Source organism: Mesoplodon densirostris, chromosome 6 (genome assembly GCF_025265405.1).
Source record: "Mesoplodon densirostris isolate mMesDen1 chromosome 6, mMesDen1 primary haplotype, whole genome shotgun sequence".
In the NCBI taxonomy this organism is placed as follows: domain Eukaryota; kingdom Metazoa; phylum Chordata; class Mammalia; order Artiodactyla; family Ziphiidae; genus Mesoplodon; species Mesoplodon densirostris.
Genome location: NC_082666.1, coordinates 129,839,678 through 129,859,575, shown reverse-complemented (window position 1 = coordinate 129,859,575; position 19,898 = coordinate 129,839,678). Strand labels below are relative to the sequence as shown.

At 42.6% G+C, this 19,898-nt stretch overlaps 1 protein-coding gene across 4 annotated transcripts in view; it reads left to right on the top strand.

The window, feature by feature from the left end:
- The window catches only part of GALNT7 (polypeptide N-acetylgalactosaminyltransferase 7), a 117,944-nt gene that overhangs the window by 87,728 nt on the left and 10,318 nt on the right, over positions 1-19,898 (top strand). For 3 of the 4 annotated variants that reach the window (XM_060102654.1, XM_060102652.1, XM_060102655.1), the window contains exons 3-8: positions 7,205-7,371; positions 11,505-11,635; positions 11,884-11,963; positions 14,160-14,342; positions 17,817-17,934; positions 19,290-19,412. In XM_060102654.1, the coding sequence (XP_059958637.1) occupies positions 7,205-7,371; positions 11,505-11,635; positions 11,884-11,963; positions 14,160-14,342; positions 17,817-17,934; positions 19,290-19,412 (802 nt within the window). Of the gene's footprint in view, positions 1-7,204; positions 7,372-11,504; positions 11,636-11,883; positions 11,964-13,833; positions 14,017-14,159; positions 14,343-17,816; positions 17,935-19,289; positions 19,413-19,898 lie in introns of all 4 variants that reach the window. The other variant, XM_060102653.1, reaches the window with a different exon arrangement.

Below are 19,898 nucleotides of genomic sequence, written 5' to 3'. Positions count from 1 at the left end.
CAATATGTACTGAATATTAACATAATATATGAAAACACTGTTCCAGCTATGAGCAGAACTTGTGGTGATTAGCTGACATTTTCATCTTGGAGGAAGAATGGGTTCTGTTAGTACAGACTTAATTTTGACCTTCAAGGGAAGACTGACTGATAAGAAGGATTGATAAGAACATTGGGGAAAAATAACTAGACCAGGGCTTCCCTGGTGGCGTAGTGGTTGGGAGTCCGCCTGCCGATTCAGGGGACACGGGTTCGTGCCCCGGTCCGGGAAGATCCCACATGCCGCGGAGCGGCTGGGCCCGTGAGCCACGGCCGCTGAGCCTGCGCGTCCGGAGCCTGTGCTCCGCAACGGGAGAGGCCACAGCAGTGAGAGGCCCGCGTACCGCAAAAAAAAAAAAAAAAAAAAAAATAGAGCATCCTAGAGTTTCTAATAATCAAGGAAAGGGATACAAGCTCTTCAAGGCATAGCGGTAGAGTTTTGAGAAAATGATTAAATACAGAATAATTTTTCATGCTTCAATTTTATGTGCCCAGTCAAAAGAAAGAATATATTATCAAGAAGGGAATAGTCTACCTGGGGGTGACAACAGGGGACCCAGAGAAGAGACGTGGTCATTGTACCCACAGCTGTCCATGGGAGAGGTGGCCTGAGTCTGAATTTAGTCTGTTCAGCAATCTCTATTGTGGAAGAGCGTGCATGGAGCTTTCAAAACCAGCAAGATGATCAGATCTCAGGCTTGCCAAGCAGCCTTCCAACTGTAACCAGTTTTTCATAGTCTGCTGAATTAGATATTATTTACTGATAAAGCTTAAATACATAAAGGCTTTATATTCAAACTAAAGATGTTAGAAAACCTAGCTGGTACAGAGAAGATGGAAGGAAATTGTTCATAGGCATGTCATTTTCGGTTATGAAATCTATTTTTGACTTTTTTAAGTTATAGAAAAGTCACTATGAAAATTCGTCATTCCTGTCTTCTGATACAAGCACCTGGCACCACATAGGTGCCATGGAAATATTGTGTAAAAATTACTTTTAAGAAAAACTCTGCAGGATAAACAAGGTCCTACTGTATAGCACAGGGAACCATAGTCAATATCCTGTGATAAACCGTAATGGAAAAGAATATGAAAAAGAATGTATAACTGAATCACTTTGCTGTACACCTGAAACTAACACAACATTGTAAACCAGCTGTAAGTACGTGCGGCCAGAGAGTTCTGCAACAACTAGCGCGGAGCGCGATGCCCTTGGTGCTGAGGGTCTTCAAGCTCTCTTGGAAAATGAAGTGCCAGAAAGGAGAAACCACTCGAAAGTCTGTAACAGAACCCATCCATTTCAAGGTGGCATCGTGTTTCTGTTGGCCCTCCTTCTTCTTGAAGCTTATTCCAGATTTTATGCCCGTAAAGTAAGAGAAATGCTGCAGAATGGGGGTCTGACCTCAACACGGGGTGCTTCTCTCAGGACTGAGTCTTCTGGTCCAGGCTCTGCACTGTCACCGGCACTTGCCTGCGCGCTCTCCCGGCGGCCTCCTCTCCCAGCGCAAGTGCCCGCCTGCAGCTCACGTCCCCCTCCGGCTGCTCCCGTGCCCCAGGGGCGACAGGAGGGTGGCGCCCTCGAGGTGTTGGCGGCAGTTTGGCCGGTACCCGCCATCCCAACCACCCACTCCTGGCTCCCAGGTGTACTGACCTTGCTCACCTGCTGCACCCCAGCCTGTGGGCCCCTCCCCACGCCTGCCCCCGCTGTGGGCGCTCATCTCCCCTCCGGCTCTCATGGGCATCCTCTGGGCCCTCGGGCCAGGCTCCGGCTTCAGCCATCCAGCCCGTCGCTTCCCTGCACGTCGCCTTACTCCTTACGTGGTGGCTCCTGGCAGGCCTGGTTCTTAACTCTGTTGCTGACAGCAGGTGGAAACGTCTACGCTCTCGGGCTCCATGGAGAGCCAAGGAGACTGCACAGAAGAGGTGGGGAGGGCCTGCTTCGCTCCCCCTGCCCACATGCCCACAGCGTCATCTCTACCCAACGCTGCAGCCTCCCCGATGGGCCTCTCCCCTAAAGTTCAGAAAGGGAGGCCGGGCTTGAGCCCCTCCTTCCATCTGCTTTTAGTCTGGTCTGTCGACTCTCTGCTCTATTTTGGTCTTCTTCCAGATTGTCCCCCTCTGCTGCTAGAAGAGCATCTGTCTCCACCTGCCATACGGACTCACTGATTCTCGACAGTACCTCAAAAGAGTTGGACTGCGGGGTGGAGAGTGGACACTACGCAGAGCAGAAAACACATCTAGAGGCATTTCAAAAGTACCCTTAGAGCAATTCAGTAATATTTATCGAGCAACTGCTCTGTGTTAGGTGGTGGTGAGCAAAGCAGATGAGGTGCCCGTCCTTAATGAGCTTACAGCCTTGAGCCTTTTGTGGGAAGGATTCCAGGCAAGGGCGGGTGTAGAGATTTATGCATAAGGATGATCGTTGTCACAGTGTAGAGCCAATGGAAATGTCCATAAGGAAAAGGTCACGTGAATTATGGAACAGCCAGGAGTTCCCTGGTGGCCTAGTGGTTAGGATTCTGGGCTTTCACTGCCAAGGCCCAGGTTCAGTCCCTGGTTGGGGAACTGAGATCTCACAAACCACGTGGTGCAGCCAAAAACATTTATTAATTAAAAAAAATTATGGAACAGCCATACTTCGCAATGTTGTACAATAGCTACAAAGAATTAGATAACAGGATAAATCTATACATACTCACATGAAAGGAGAATCTATACATACTCATCTGAATATATCTGTACATACCTACAGACATTTATATGTCTGCATGAGCATAAAATGTCTAAACACAACAACTAGTGACAGTGATTTCCTCTAGGAGGTGAGATTTGTTGGGGAGAGGGAAGGGGGCAGGTTTTACCTTTACTTTGTACACTTCTATATTGTTTGGATCTTGTACAACAAAGTGTGTGTTGCTTTTGTAATTTTTTTCAATTTAAAAAATTTTTTATACAAATTTTAAAGGTAACTTCATTTGCGGTAATTACAAAATATTGGCTATATTCCCCACGTTGTACAATACATCCTTGAGCCTGTTTACCTTATACCCAACAATTTGTACCTCCCTGCCCCCAGTATTGCCCCTCACCTGCACTGGTACCCACTAGTTTGTTCTCTGTATCTATGAGTCGTCTTCTTTTTGTTATATACACATAGTTTGTTGTATTTTGTGGATTCCACATATAAGTCATATCATATGGTATTTGTCTTTCTCTGACTTATTTCACTTAGCATAATGCCTTCCAAGTCCATCCATGTTGCTGCAAATGGCAAAATTTCATTCTTTTTTATGGCTCAGTAGTATTCCATTGTATGTATGTATGTGTATGTATATGTGTGTGTGTGTGTGTGTGTGTGTGTATGTATATATATATACTGCTGCTTCTTTAACCATTCACCTGTTGATGGACACTTAGGTTTCTTCCATGTGTTGGGAATTGTAAGTAATGCTGCTATGAACATAGGGGTGCATGTATCTTTTCAAATTAGTGTTTTTGGTTTTTTCAGATACATACCCAGGAGTGGAATTGCTGGGTTGTATGGTAGTTCTATTTTCAGTTTTTTGAGATATCTCCATACTGTTTTCCACAGTGGCTGCACCAATTTACATTCCCACCAACAGTGTACAGGGGTTCCCTTTTCTCCACATCCTTGCCAACATTTGTTATTTATGTTCTTTTTGATGATAGCCATCCTGACAGGTGTGAGGTAATATCTCATCATGGTTTTGATTTGCATTTCTCTCATGATTAGTGATGTTGAGCATCTTTTCATGTGCCTGTTGGCCATCAGCATTTCCTCTTTGGAAGAATGTCTCTATTCAGTTCTTCTGCCCATGTTTTAATTGGGTTGTTTCTTTTTCTTGATGTTGAGTTATATGAACTGTTTATATATGTTGGATATTAACCCCTTCTCAGTCATATCATTTGCAAATATTTTCTCTCATTCAGTAGGTTGTCTTTTCATTTTGTCAATGGTTTCCTTTGCTGTGCAAAAGCTTTTAAGTTTAATTAGGTCTCAGTTGTTTATTTTTGCTTTTATTTCCCTTACTTTAAGAGATGGACTCGAAAAAAAATATTGCTTTTGTTTGGTAATTTTTAAGATGAAGAAAATAGGAAAAATATATGCCAAGAGTTGTCGTTACTGGCACATAACCTAGTTTACATCTTTGGAGTTATTTCCAAACCGTACAGAGGTGAGGGAAGATGGAGAAATTGGGAACACACTCTTTTCCAGCTCTTGTCCCCTTGTCCTGTAGGAATGCAAGGTAGCACGTCCAGACCTTCCGACGGACGGTCTGCCCAAGCAGTCCCTGGGACAGGAAGGTGTGCGCTGTGGGCCCCCTCTCGTCTTCACTTCCCCTTTCCTCCCCTCCTTCATTCCCTCTGTTTCCAACTCCTTGCACTCTCCCGTTCAAAGTCCTCGTCTGGCTCATTTCCCCAAGCTGTCATCTTTTGCCTTAGAAATCAGCAAGTTCCAAATCTCCTTCCATGACTTAAATATTTTCACCGATTCTGGTGTCTGTTGTAAATCAAAATCTGTGTCTTTCCCATCCCGTTCTGCTTCTTTAGGCCCAGTGGTTAGACTCAGGGAAGAAAATTATTGCCTGAATCTCCATCAGAGCATTTGCTTGTTTTTGCAGTTTCGGGGAGGGAGACCATTGGTCCCTACCCTTCCAAACTTAGACATACCTGCCCAGGTTAGTTTCTCTCCAGAAACACTCATCATATCTTCTTTCAAAATCTGCACCCTTCCACTACTGTATTTTTTAACTTGGAACTCTGAAAGAGCATGTGGCCCCTCCCAACCTTGAAAAGCCCTCTTTGTTGCCGAAGGCTACCATGCCCCCACCCCCGTCCCCATTCCTGGGGTATCTCCAGGTCACAAAGGGCAGGGAAGAGGAGGAGGGGAGAGAGCGCCCATCACATAATAAGCTCGATGTGTGCCTTGTATTGACATTATATTCAATATCAGTATCAGTTCTTAGACCTTAGATCAATTCTTAGCCATTCATAGATAGGTATAGCTAGTATTTTTTCTTTTTCTTTCATTTTACTTTTAACAAGATTTCTTATAAACCCAAGATAGCCTAGGTTTATGTCCTGGCTTCATTACTTTCTAGCTGAGTGATCTTAGGCAGTCATATATCCCTGACCTCAGTCCCCTCATCGGTAAAATGGGGGCATTAATAGTACTAACCTCATAGTGATGTTGGGAGGTTAGATAAGTTAATAAAAGTAAACCACAGAGAATAGTGCCTGACACATAATAAGTATATCCTGGTATTTGCAGTTATACTGCAAATGCCCTTTTTTGTAACTTTTCAGTTTTTTTCATATTTGAATTCTAACTTCCAAAGATATAGATCTTCCGTCTATTCATTTTTTATCTGAATCACATGCACACAATTCATTGTATGCTCTTATCTTTTCCTCCCCACTTCTTTGGTGTCAGTACTTTTAAAATCATCCTTCTGGTCTCACCCTCACCTCATGGCTCCAGGACGCCGTCCTACCCACCTGTCCTGCGGTTGAATGAGGGCCACCTGTCAAAGCACCATGGTTTCCCCACTGTCACACGCAGAGAAAGTGCAGACATTTGCTCCGGGTCTCACGGTGGGCTTCATAAGGGCAGAGACTGTGTCTGCTCCTTGATGCTGAGCTAGTGCCTAGCTCAGAACGTAGCAGGTACTTACTACTCCTTTAACAAGAAAACGCAGGTGTAAGAAATAAGATTTAATGGATTCCAGACTCAGTCTGTATTTCTATAAAAACAACCTCTAAGAACACAGACAATTGAGAACTCCGTTGAAAGGGAAATAAACACCCGGAGAAAACATTGTTTGCGTCTCTACTGGACCAGGTCCTATTTTAGATAATGGTGGTATAGGTTATCGAGCTGATAATGTTAATTGCTGCTTTTATGGTTTTAAATTTAATCTTGGGAACAAGCTTTTTTACTCCTCCATGAAAAGCTTTGGGATTAAAATATATATATATTTCCCTTCCACTTACCAAGGAGAAGCTAATAGGCACCAGATGCTAGTCCTGAATGCTAACTCCTGCAGAAAGAACGTGGGTCTCAGATTCTCATTCGTCTGTCGTGTTCTTACTGTCTTGTTCTTCTCCCTTAACCAAACAGAAACAAGTGGGTGTGTGTGTATACATACACACATATATGTGTAGACACATATGCTTGTATAGGCATAATATACACACAACTGTACCTCGGTATCTACCGGGAGATAGGTTCCAGGACCCCTTTGGATACCAAAATCCATCCGTGGATACTCAAGTCCCTTATATAAAATGGCATGGTATTTACATATAACCTATACACACCACCCTCCTGTATACTTTCAATCGATTATTTATAATACCTAATACAAGGTAAGCACTATGTAAATAGTTGCCATGGAAAATTCAAATTTTGCTTTTTGGAACTTTCTGGAATTTTTTTCCAATATTTTTGATCCACAGTTGGTTGAATCTTAAGATGCAGAACCAGCAGATATGGAGGGCCGACTGTGTCGGGGGCAGGTGGGTTCTTTCCAACTAGAAAAAGGTTTCTGGCAACTTGATTCCTGCTGCAGTTATTTGAAGTAATTTTGCGTAAAACAGTTAAAGACCCTTCTTTAGTCAATCTAATAACTCTAAACGCTATTAGAACTCTGTTTATTCAGTTAATTTTGGAATGTCTCTTGTATGCTGCACTTCAGCCCATTTCATGTTTTTCTGAATGTTTTAGCCATATTAGAACAGGACAGTTTTCAAACACAGTTATACAGTGGTTTATTCACAACAAGTGAAATAAATCCCTTGCACCAGAAGCTCAAGTTTTAAAGCAGAAAATAAACTGAGGTTGAAGTCATGGAAAACAAACCTTAATACCATCCCCAGCTGAGAAGCATAAATTCACAAATTATTTCTCTTTGTCGCAATAAGTGCTGGTTGGTGAAGAAGTAGCTTGAATATGAGTAACTTCGTCTCATACCAGCTTCTCTCTTCTACCTTGGGTTTCTGTTAAAATATAAAATGTATTTCATTCACTTACCTTAGTTAAGTCAATAATATTTAATCCCATCAGAAGACATAGTCATAGTAAGTTTGGAACCAAACGTTGCAGATTACCTCTGAATAAATATGATGAAATGTTCCTTTTGTAGATGCAAGTATTGGCATTATGATGAAAACCTGCTCACGGCCAGCATCGTCATCGTCTTCCATAATGAAGGGTGGTCCACCCTCATGAGAACAGTTCACAGCGTAATTAAAAGGACTCCAAGGAAATACTTAGCAGAAATCGTGTTAATTGACGATTTCAGTAACAAAGGTAATGGCTATGGAATCGACATTTTGTCTATAAAATAACTATAAGCAGTTGCAAAAAGGTGATCTCAAAATAGTCTTCAGAAATTAATAATTAGCATCTATTGATAGCATCTATTACCAACAAGTTGGCACTGTGCTAAGCATTGTATGTGAATTATTTTGTTTAGTTCTGACAGCAAGCATTGTGATACATATTGTTCATCTTCATTTTGCACTTGAGGCTCATAGATGTTGAGTAACTTGCCAGCAGTGACAGAGATAGTAATTAACAGCTGCATCCAAATCTATAGGCTCATAAGTCTGTGTATTTAACCACGGTCTTATACTATACCAATTCTTTGGGCATTGGGTTTTATAAAAATTTAATCATAGAGGCAATTTATTGAATGACTGAAAAAATGCAATGGCATATATATTGTAATGCCACCCAAAGCTCCATCCAAATCTATATACTGACACCTCTATACCTGTTTAATAGCTTGTATTTTGCATTTCAGTGTATTTTGAATTTGACCAGAAACCATGGACTATTTTTATTTATAAAAGAAAGTACCTACTAAAGGTTATTTTGTTCTAGATTTGATTTAAGATATTGAATAGAAGGAAATTGTGTTTTATTTTTTACTCTCTTTATGGAGCAAGCTCTAACACATTTAGGGAGACGTTGGTTAGTCTTGGTTCAACTTGGCTAGAGAGAGGTGGAGCAGTGATTTTCCAGATAAGTGGGGTTTTTTAAGTTAAAATTATTTTCTTCAAATAGATCCATTATTGTAAGCTGAATATATCTTCTTAATGACGTAAATATCAAAAGATAGATAATGCTATAGCTCAGACCCCAAAGCAGCATGTAATTATGCTGCTAAAACCCAAGTCTGGGCAGTTATTTATTCTTCTTTGCTTGTCATAAAACTGAGTTGAAACCTTTGAAAACTGACCAAAGAGCACAGACAACTCAATAACAACAGGATATCTGCTTTTTGGCAAATGAGTTTTACAGAGAGTTTTTGTGTGTAAGTAGTGATACCACTGGATATAATGTTGGAAAAGAAGTCAGAACATGGGCAGCATGAAAATACCATTCAGAAGGGCTTTACAAAAGCTTCCTCCAAAACTTAATTTAGAACTCTTGCAGTCTGGATAAACCTCTGCTGTTTTTGCAAGGACACAACCAGAATCTTGATCTTGTATACATATATTAGCATGGAGAGAAACAGAAATATGACCTACCACTTTCTTCAACTAATCATTTTTAATTACAGCAGGGAATGTATAACTTCAAATTTTCAGTCATCAAATGCCTTTAGCTTAGACATCTTGGTTGCAATTTTCTACAACGGGATCATGTTCATTAAGAATACTATTCCTGTCTCAAATAACTATTTGAAAATATGTTTTTAAGTGATATTGTTGGTGCCAACAATGTTTTAGATTTAGCAAAACTTAAGTCTACAAAAACAACTTGGAGAAATCCCATGTCTATGATTGTACTGATTTTAAGAACCACTATGTTATTAATACAAGTTAAAAAGCTCAGAATAGTCTTAAAAAAAAAAAAGTGAAGATACACCAAAAGGTGTTTCCCACTCTAAAATCTTGCTTTCTTGCTTGGCCCGAGGAAAGAACAAAATTGGGGGCTTAAGTTTTTTGTCCAGTTTACTTTAATTTTTTTGTGATCAGTGCTTCTGTTGTTACAAATCTCTAACAGCCTCTTGTAACACATTTTAAAAGCAATTACATATAGGGTCTGCTTAGCTTCCAGCGTGGGGAGGGTTGCTGATTGGGGCTACTCTTGGACAGAAGTACAGAAGGTCTTTAATTACTCTTCCCAATTTCAAAACACCCTTGAACATCTGTCAGTCCTATCCTCAGTAAAACTATACAGCATTTGGTAAATCTGACTTAGGTGAAAACTTGGATTGCTTTCTTTCCCCAATATATTCAGTAATTAAAACTCTGAGTTACAATTTTTCTTTTAAAGACAAAATACTTAACTAATTTATATGAAACCTCACAAAAGAGCTGGCTGCTCAGAACCCTCGGGTTTCTGGAAGTTACAGTGTCCTCAAAATGTAAGGGTCTGGGGCCTTTGAACAGAGAACACTCCTCTCCACCTGTGCACTGGGCAAAGGGCTACACGAACCACGTGTCCTCGCAGCACTCAGGGAAGGAAGCTGCGGGAGCACTTCCGCTCACAAGTGCACATCATTTCCGCCTGCTTCTCATTGGCCACAGCAAGTCAGGTGGCCCAGCGTGCAGTCCGGGCTGGGGCTGAGGAGGATTGATCATCTCCCAGCAGGGGTCGTGCTTCTTCGGGGCACTGATCTGTCCACTGTAGTGAGACCCAAGGGCAGCCAAAGTCATCTTAACTAGAATCTAAATTTAAAGAGCACACCATCAACTCGTTTCTGGCCGTAACAATTTATTTTCAATATATTTAGATCACATATCCAAAAAAGTACCTAATGCAAGTCAGAAGGGGCTTTAGAAAAAAAAAAAACAACAACTTAGGACTGTACAGAACTAAAAAAAATAGGAAGGTAAGAGCTTTTTAAAAAACAACAACAACAACAAAAAAACCTTATATTGAAGGGAAAATTACCAAGACTCTCTGGGGAAACATTGTAATTCAGCATGAGAATTTTATTTATAATTCTCATTAAAGCTGGACACCAAAGTAGAGAATGGAAAATTTTTTCTTCTCAATTTTGAATACGCATGTGTGGGTATCTTTCTAATTATAAGCTCCTTAAAAACGAGTAAAGGATTAAGTATACAGCCTGATTTGCCCATTTAACTACTGGCTCTTCACTAAATACAGCTGTTTTGGGGGTTGTTTTTATATTCATGGGCCAAAATTTTAAACAACTTAAAAATAGTTTTTGTGTCTTCAAGAAACATCTTTAAGGATCCAGGAATTAGTTGTGGCTGTGATGAGTCAGTTTCATTGGCTCATACTGATACAAACAAAAACTGTTCTCTGGCAACTAGGAAGCCAAGATGGAAAGTTTGGCAAATGTATCTTGTTTTTATAACACAAAATTTTCTCTACCAAACTGCAAACATATATGTGTGTGTGTGTGTGTGTATGTATATACATATATACACTGTATATGTGTGGAAATTATGTATGTATTTATTATATAAATATGTAAAGATTTATTTATAAATATATACGTACACACACATATATATATACATACACACACATATATATACAGACACTTGATGCTTAAAATACAGAGGAAATGGGATCTTTTATTGTTACTATCCACCTGGATGGGAACTATGTTCATCACCACACCAAGACTACTCCCTTCAACACTGATTGTAGTAAAAAGATGGCTCAGAAACAAATATTAACCTATACCCTGTGTGGATCCCGAAGGCCATGTAATGCTATTTATAGGCAGTGCATCTTCAGAAATCCTGAACCACTGCTTCTTCCAAAAGCAAAAATAACTATTGTGCCTGAAAGCTTCTAGATATGATATTAGCATTTGATTTTTTTTCAGTTTTCATGTCAGTTGGCATAGTCATCATTTATTTAATGTTTAGAGAGAGGTTTGATAATTCTCAGGCTAGCTAGTTCTCCGTAGGCATATTAAGCTCAAAATTTAACTCAAGTAATACACTTCACCTTACCTCCCTATACATTTAACATTCAGTATGGTCTGTGTAAAATTACTGAGTACTCAAAGGACCTGTTGCCTATCCTCATTTCTTGAGAAAAATAATAGTTTAAGTGGGGACTTACCTGGTGGCGCAGTGGTTAAGAATCCGCCTGCCAATGCAGGGGACATGGGTTCAAGCCCTGGTCCGGGAAGATCCCACATGCTGTGGGGCAACTAAGCCCGTGCACCACAACTACTGAGCCTGCACTCTAGAGCCCGCGAGCCACAACTACTGAGCCCGTGCGCCACAACTACTGAAGCCCTTGCGCCTAGAGCCCGTGCTCTGCAACAAGAGAAGCCACCACAATGAAGAGTAGCCCCCCGCTCAACACAACTAGAGAAAGCCCGTGCACAGCAGTGAAGACCCAACACAGCCCAAAATAAATTAATTAGTTAATTAAAAAAATAGTTTAAGTGGTTTATTAGCCATAAATATAATGTTGACTGAATTTTTTATTCATAGAACACTTAAAAGAAAAACTGGATGACTATATTAAGCTGTGGAATGGCCTAGTCAAGGTATTTCGAAATGAGAGAAGAGAAGGTTTAATTCAGGCACGAAGTATTGGTGCCCAGAAGGCTAAACTTGGACAGGTAGGACACATTTGATATGTGTTATGTCAACATTTTGGATTTGGTAACTAAAAGATCATCTACATTTTTAAGTACCCATTTAATTTTTAATTGTTTAAAATTGAAAATGCTACCTTAAACAGATAACTTATATATCAAAATTGACTCTAATGCCAGTTTATGTTAGCATCTAATTTTAAATTGTACGTGATATATGTCATGCTGCATATGAGTTTTCTTTCACCCTGCCCCCCCCTTTTTTTTTTCAGGTTTTGATATACCTCGATGCCCACTGTGAGGTGGCGGTTAACTGGTATGCACCACTTGTAGCTCCCATATCTAAGGACAGGTAACATTACCTTGCTTGTTTTCTTTCCTGGTTGAAAAGTAAACCTCATCCTAGGACAAATAGTGTTCCCATTCTTCTGATTCCAGTTCCATTCAGTGCATCACGTTGTATGTTGAGTATTACTTTTTAGCTAGTTGTTTCCCTGGGTAGATCTAGGTGGCTACTTGGGGCTGATTCACGTGTGGGCAGTTAGACATTTGGGATAAGCCTAGGGCATCTCACTCAGAATCATCTTCCTCTGGCTACAAAAGCTTTGCTCTAAGAGTAATATTAATTGTTCCCGCACACTGTGGTAACATTCTAAAGGCCTGAAGGAGCATGCTTTGGAATTCTGCCTATGGGTTCTTTTATGCCCTTTGAAGTGATTATTTTACACAGTAAGGGCCAGCTCTTACCTGTGGCAAGACCTTGGGTTCCCATAGGACCTTTAAAGTTTAGAAGTAGACAACTAACCTATGGAAATGTGGTGAGCACCAATCTACAGAAGGTCTGAAGCAGTAGACGGGCGGCACCAGTTTTCTAGTTCCCAAAGCCTTCCTTGCTTTTAATCCAGAATCCTGACTATTTCAGAATCTAGAAGAAATAAGACATGTCCCTGTGGCCATGGCCTGAGTCAGAGGAAGAACTTTTGGAGGATTTTATCATCAGAGCATCTATCAGACATGATTTTCACATGCTGTCTGATTTAATCCTCGCAGCAACCCTGCAAGATAGATATTACTACCTCCTTTGTACTAAAGAGGATGCTGAGGCTAAGAGAAATTAGTTTGCCCCAAATCAGACAGCTTATAAACTACCCAACTGAGATCTCTCTGGGACACCTTCCACCACATACTTAGAAATCCGAGAATCATGAGGAGAGATAACCAGCCTTCACCTCTCCTGGTGAAAGCTGGCAGGCCTCGGAATGGTGAGGGAGGTCATACCACAGGGACCCTCCACTCGCCAATGGGAGTCCAGTGTCTGGAGGGAATAAAGTACCTTTCCCCTGTATCGAAATTCTAAGCCCCATTGATTTTCCCCTTCTCATTGGTTTCTAAACGTCTAAAAAGTACCTTAACATGGCTGTAATAAAGTATAATCTCCATTTTAGGATATGCATTTTAAAATTCTTTCTGATAAAATGAACGCTGGAACGAGCAGGATACCGATTATCTTTGTAGAGCTGGCTCTACACCTGATTGGTCATATAGTTCTAGCATTTTCATGAAGCCCACATAAAAGGATTAATATTTTTTTTGCTCCAAATTCTCAGGCCACTATTTATGTTCTTCAGCAGGTTTTGAGGGATATTTTTCCTTGTTTTTTAAAAAGCAGGAATACAATACAGTACTTCTTTTTTTTTTTTTTTTGCAATAAAAGAAAAGTTGTTTTTTCCTAATAAAAGAAGTAGGAAAAGAAGATCAAGTAAATGTACAGAAACAGATTTTTATAGTCACTGCTTCCAAAGAAATAGAAAGCAGCAAAGAGCTGGGAGCCCTGCTGAACGGGTCGCAGGTATTATCTTTCTACACACACGCTCATTTTTAATGGAGGGGTGAGGAGGGAAATCTGGTAAATAATGGAAGTTACCAAGAGAGTGTTGTCTGTAGGACCACAGTGAAAATGAGGAAATCCTATTAAGTTTAAGTTCATGGCTCTTTGTCCGTGACATGTGTCTGTGAGCCCAGGGACATCTCCTCTCTCCTTCCCTTAAGAAAACAGCCTCCTTGACTTTTCAAAGCATTCATTCACTTCCCATTAGATATGAAAATCCCCTAGTGGGGGAGAAAAAAAAGACAAACCCACAGGAACAAGAGATAATCTAGTTAGGCTCAACTAGTCAGCTTTGGGTTCTTAAATGCTTTTTCATTTTCTGTAAATGTTTCAGAACCACATGCACTGTGCCTCTGATAGATTACATAGATGGGAATGATTATTCCATTGAGCCACAGCAAGGTGGGGATGAAGATGGTTTTGCCAGAGGGGCCTGGGACTGGAGTTTGCTATGGAAGCGTATTCCTCTAAGCCACAAGGAAAAGGCCAAAAGAAAACATAAAACTGAACCTTACCGGTAAAGATTACTACTTCCTTTTCTTGCGTGGAACGTTTACCTAAGTACTTTTCTTTTTTTCCTTCCCCATGTACTCGTGTAAACATGTGGGTCCCTACACGCCCTTGCATTTCATCTTCGCTGCCATCATCAACACAATACAGAACCACTTGCACTGTGCCGATTATAGATGTCATAAATGGCAACACTTATGAAATTGTACCCCAAGGGGGTGGTGACGAAGATGGGTATGCCCGAGGAGCATGGGATTGGAGTATGCTCTGGAAACGGGTGCCTCTGACCCCTCAAGAGAAGAGAATGAGAAAGACAAAAACTGAACCATATCGGTAATCACTAAATCACTTACCTGTTTCTCTTTTCTCCAGTTGCTGCTAACCTATTAACCTCTTGCCAAGCTAAAAAAAAAAAAAAGAAACTTGTTATTAAAACTGTAGACGCTGTCTCAGATTCTGAAAGGGTTTCTTTCTTTGTGCAGTCTCAGAGGTTTAAACTCACACTTGCTTCTTCGTGGTTGCTTTTTTCCTTAAAAGCAAGCTCCGTTTGGGGGTGAGCATGCTTTATGGCATTAGTTCCAAATACAGGTGAAAAAAAGAAAATCTTTGCCATCATGTCCTAGTAGACTAGACATGAAATTTTGTTCTTTTTTTTTTTTTTTTTTTGCGGTACGCGGGCCTCTCACTGCTGTGGCCTCTCCCGTTGCGGAGCACAGGCTCCGGACGCACAGACCCAGCAGCCACGGCTCACGGGCCCAGCCGCTCCGCGGCATGTGGGATCTTCCCGGACCGGGGCACGAACCCGTGTCCCCCGCATCAGCAGACAGACCCTCAACCACTGCGCCACCAGGGAAGCCCAAAATTTTGTTCTTTTGATGATTATGTCATTCTGTAAGTTTAAAATGCTCACATAGCTTACAATCCAAGTTGTTTTTTTTTTTTTTCGTTTTGCGATACACGGGCCTCTCACTGCTGTGGCCTCTCCCGTTGCAGAGCACAGGCTCCGGACTCGCAGGCTCAGCAGCCATGGCTCACGGGCCCGGCCGCTCCGCGGCATGTGGGATCCTCCCAGACCGGGGCACGAACCCGTGTCCCCTGCATCAGTAGGCGGACTCTCAACCACCGTGCCACCAGGGAAGCCCACGATCCAAGTTTTATATCCACTTTGATGCCTTGCGGGTAGTGTTGACAATGAAAGACAGTAACAAGAGTTTTTTTTTTCTTCCTTTTGTTTTATATGCTGACTCTGAAATACTAATTTCATCCCAGTTAAATCTGATGAATAAAAATACATGACTTTGGGAAATTACATAGAATCCTTTATTACTTCATTTTCAGAAGAGCACTTGATTAAAAGGAAACCTCATTCCAAAATCTTCCTTTTTCTCCCTTCTTGTGGCTCTTCAAATAGAACAACTTGTGCTACTCTCTCTTTGGTCTTTTCACTGGAACATTTTACCATCTTTCAAAAGAGTGGCCCCAAATGAAATGTTTGCGTAAGCGCTAGTGTAGGCTTCTAAATGTGTCTGATTTTATTTTTCTGGTCTTATGGTTCTGCTTTTGGTCTCTCTCTTACTGTTACGCTACTGATGATGTTCAAACTCAATTTGGGGAAGGTGTCTCCAATGTCATGCAAAAAGCTAGTGGGATTTGGGCATGTCATGATACCAGGATACTGAGATGGCAAACATAAGGAAATTATACAACTTTCAGCTTTATTTGACATTTTCCAAATTTCTCTTTGAAGTTCTTTTTCAAAAGTTGTCCAGGAATCTACTGCTTATGCACTTACCCTGACTCACAAATAATTCTGGGAGAAAAAACATAAGGGCTAATAACTACAGTTCTGTTTCTACCAATCCCATGGGCTAGGAAAGAAAATTTTTTAAATGTGGTAGAAAAATTTAAGGAAGGTTTCTCTTTAAGTTACTCACTGGTTTTCACGTTAAGATACATTTTCAGATATGTACTGAGATAAGTGGGAATATATTTAAAGATCAGAAAGGCATAGTTATAATAGAGTAATGTTAAATGACAGTTAAATAAATTTGGCATGAAAGTATAACTGAAAACGCAATAGGGCTGTTTCTCCTTTAAGAAGAAAAAGCCTTATGAAAGAATGACTTTCCCCTGATGTGACTTCCCTTTAATATTGAAAATATTTCTTGCTTCATTATCTTTTTAATTAATATATTTATTTATTTATTTTTGGCTCTGCTGGGTCTTTGTTGCTGTGCGCGGGCTTTCTCTAGTTGTGGCGAGCGGGGGCTACTCCTCATTGTGATGCGGGGGCTTCTCATTGCAGTGGCTTCTCGTTGTGGAGCACGGGCTCTAGGCACACGGGCGTCAGTAGTTGTGGCACGTGGGCTCAGTAGTTGTGGCTCGCGGGCTCTAGAGTGCAGGCTCAGTAGTTGTGACGCACAGGCTTAGTTGCTCTGCGGTGTGTGGGATCTTCCTGGACCCAGGGCTCGAACCCGTGTCCCCTGCATTGGCAGGTGGATTCTCAACCACTGTGCCACCAGGGAAGCCCCTTGCTTCATTATTTATTTAATATTTAATGAATGCTTACTATGTGCCAGGCGCTATTTTCTGGGGATAAATTTTAAAGAGAGGTGTTCCCTCGTGGCACTTACCGTGTAGCGGGTGAGACAGAAATTAAACAGTTAACTGCCCGAATAACTGGGGCAGCAAGTGTGACGAGTGGTGAGAAGAAAAGCTCAGGAAAGTGTCTCGAAAGTGCCGCTGAGGCCGAGCCGGCCCTGCGGAGGAGGAGGGAGGACCGTTCAGGGGACTGCAGCATAGCCAGGGCCCTGGGACAGGAGGGGGTCGGGCGGAGCACGGAGGCATTGCCTGCTGCCTGCTGGGGCTTGGGTGGGGCACAAGAGAGCGGAGGACACAGTCGGGGTTCCTGTGCCTGGTCTAGGATGTCAGCAGTGACGCTGGAGAGAAGTGGGTTCAAGATGTGTGTTGATGGTAGAATCAGTAGGAATTGGTGAGATTGAGTATCAGGTGTGCTGATGAACAGGCTCTAACGGAGGGGTCTACCTAAGAATCGAATGCAGTGATAATTCATTGTTCCCAGGGGAGGGGGGAACGGGGTGACAATTATTCCTAACGGTGGGAGTGGCTTGCCCTAAAAAGCTATCAAGTCTTTTTTTCTCTTGTCCCTAAAGAGAGCCCAATTCAAGGTCCGACTCAAGAAGGCCCACAGATCACTCTTCGGCAGCCCTGCCTCCTGACACAGTAAATAGCTGCGTCTAATGCTCCTGTGTCATTTCTGTGCTATATTTGCAAACTCTGAATGAACCGTGGCTGTTCTACCATGATTTACACCCTTATTTGGCAAACCACTGAGCTATAAAATTAAAAAATGAGAGACTACTTCCATGGTGTATGGTTTCACTCATCCCGGAATGACTCATAAATCATTTCAGGAACATTTAGCAGACCACGGCTGTATGGCTCAGTACTTTTAGGAGTGAAAGAGAAAATTCTATTTTACCTAACTCTCGAGGCTTAATTTTTAAATAAACAAAGGAACCAAGGCGCCCTCTAATGGCGAAATCGTGTAATGCTCTAATTTGTAACGAACTATATAACAGGATTTCAGTTAGAAATTATAGTAAATTCATAAGGAATTATGAGCAGATTGTTTCATGAAGGCTTTATAATTTCTTAATGTTTGGCCATCAGTTTTGTCTCTTCTATGCACTACTTATACTGTATTCCATAAAGGCTTGTTATCTGTTGTTGAAGGGGTATTGGGGGTTTGTCTTTAAAAGTTATTTCAGCGTTTCTTTTTCTTAGGTCACCAGCCATGGCTGGAGGATTATTCGCCATTGAACGAGACTTCTTCTTTGAGCTGGGTCTCTACGATCCAGGCCTCCAGATTTGGGGTGGTGAAAACTTTGAGATCTCATACAAGGTAACATTTCATTGAAACAAATGCAGTTTTCTAAGCAGTTACGGATTCTTGTGACTTTCAGATAAGGCTGGTTTCTTTGGGAAAACAAAAGAACAAAAAACCTGTTTTAATGCATTTCTCTAAATTATAAAGAAAGACTAACAAAAATATTTGCCTTTTGGGAAAAATAAGGCAAAAATGCAAGCTCCAAACTTACTACATACGTACATGGCTCAGCTAAAAATGGAAGCCAGCGAGCTTCAGAAGTAAAAATACGTCCTCTCCTTCCCCTCCCGCCCCACCCCCAAAGGCTTTCTGTACCTCGGAGCCTTTGGTGATAGGAGCCGTTGCGGGAATCAGCAGGCATGGGGCTCCGTTTGACCATCCACTGCTGAAGCTCCCCTCCGTCACCGCAGGACAGGATGCTTCAGGACAGAGGTAGACCCCAACAGTGATCGTGTGTCCTCACACTGACCCTGGAGCTGCCTGCCTGCAGTACCCACCCACCCGTGCCCCCGCCACTTCCCGAAAGAAAGAAGTGTTTTCCAGTGTGAGTTGAACACATAGGCGTTACCTCTTGTCTTAAGTGTCCGGTGCTCAACACCGTGAGGGACAGAGGAGGAGAAGCTCGGTCCTCGCTGTCAGGAACTTCCAGCCGATGAGAGATGAGGCTTATACTTAAACTCGTAGTACGATCAGAAGGTAGACCGACATTCGGGCGGTGTGACGCAGAGTCAGCATCATGCTGGAGGAGGTTTTCCAGGCAGAACGAGGAAGACGGGCCGAGATAAGGGGGAGCAGGACGGGGAAAGGCGCAGGGCGGGCACGGGGCCCACCGTCTGGCAGAAGCTGACAGCGCGAATCCGACGGGCGTCCAGGAAGATGGCGTGGGCAGGGGCGCCAGGTCCACGGTGAGGAGAGCCTTCAGTGCCGAGCTGAGAGACTGTTACTTAATCTGACAGGCAGTGGAGACCCATCGGAGAGGCTAAGCCAGGGAGAGCGTGACCCAGAGCTGCCCTTGAGCAGCCTAATCTCCTGCTATAAATAAGGGAGCCGCTGGTTAGGCGGTTATGGTAACAATCCCCCAGGTGGGAGGAAGCGTGTTAGCGCCGGGAGAGATGAAGAGCATCAGGACGCAGGCGCAGGAGTCTGCGTGGCTCTGCAGGGGCTCAGGACGGGCCCCTGGGTGCCCTGTGCGCCTGCGCTCCCCAGCGGCCTCTTTGTTAGTATGTGAGCTTGAGAAACAAGAAGTTAACGTAGGATCTGTTTAGCTGGTGAATTCCCTGTAGACCCTGTGTCTAATTTAGATTTTAGGTTTACGTTTACAGGACAGATCGGGCGTTTGAGACAGCTGCCATGTGTGTCTTTCCTGACAGATCTGGCAGTGCGGTGGCAAGTTACTGTTTGTCCCTTGTTCCCGTGTCGGGCACATCTACCGTCTTGAGGGCTGGCAGGGGAACCCTCCGCCTGTCTATGTCGGATCTTCTCCTACCCTAAAGGTGAGTCTTTCGGTTAAAAGTGGGAAGGTTAGGGCTTCCCTGGTGGCGCAGTGGTTGAGAGTCCGCCTGCCGATGCAGGGGACGCGGGTTCGTGCCCCGGTCCGGGAAGGTCCCACATGCCGCGGAGCGGCTGGGCCCGTGAGCCGTGACCGCTGAGCCTGCGCGTCCGGAGCCTGTGCTCCGCAACGGGAGAGGCCACAACAGAGAGGCCCACACACCGCAAAAAAAAAAAAAAAAAAAAAGTGGGAAGGCTAGGGAGCGAACACGTTTGTGCCACGTGGCCACGTAATGTCAGCTCACTGGCCAGGCGACATCTTTGAAGCAGTCATGCTGGTTCTCACTTTTCACTTAGACTAGACTTATTCAGGAAACTTCTTATTGTTTTCTAGGATTATACCTTGTATCCCACTCTGATTAGAATTCCATTATTGAATGGTATTGAATGTTCTCCGTCAAGATATCTCAGACTTTAGAACTCCACTCAGT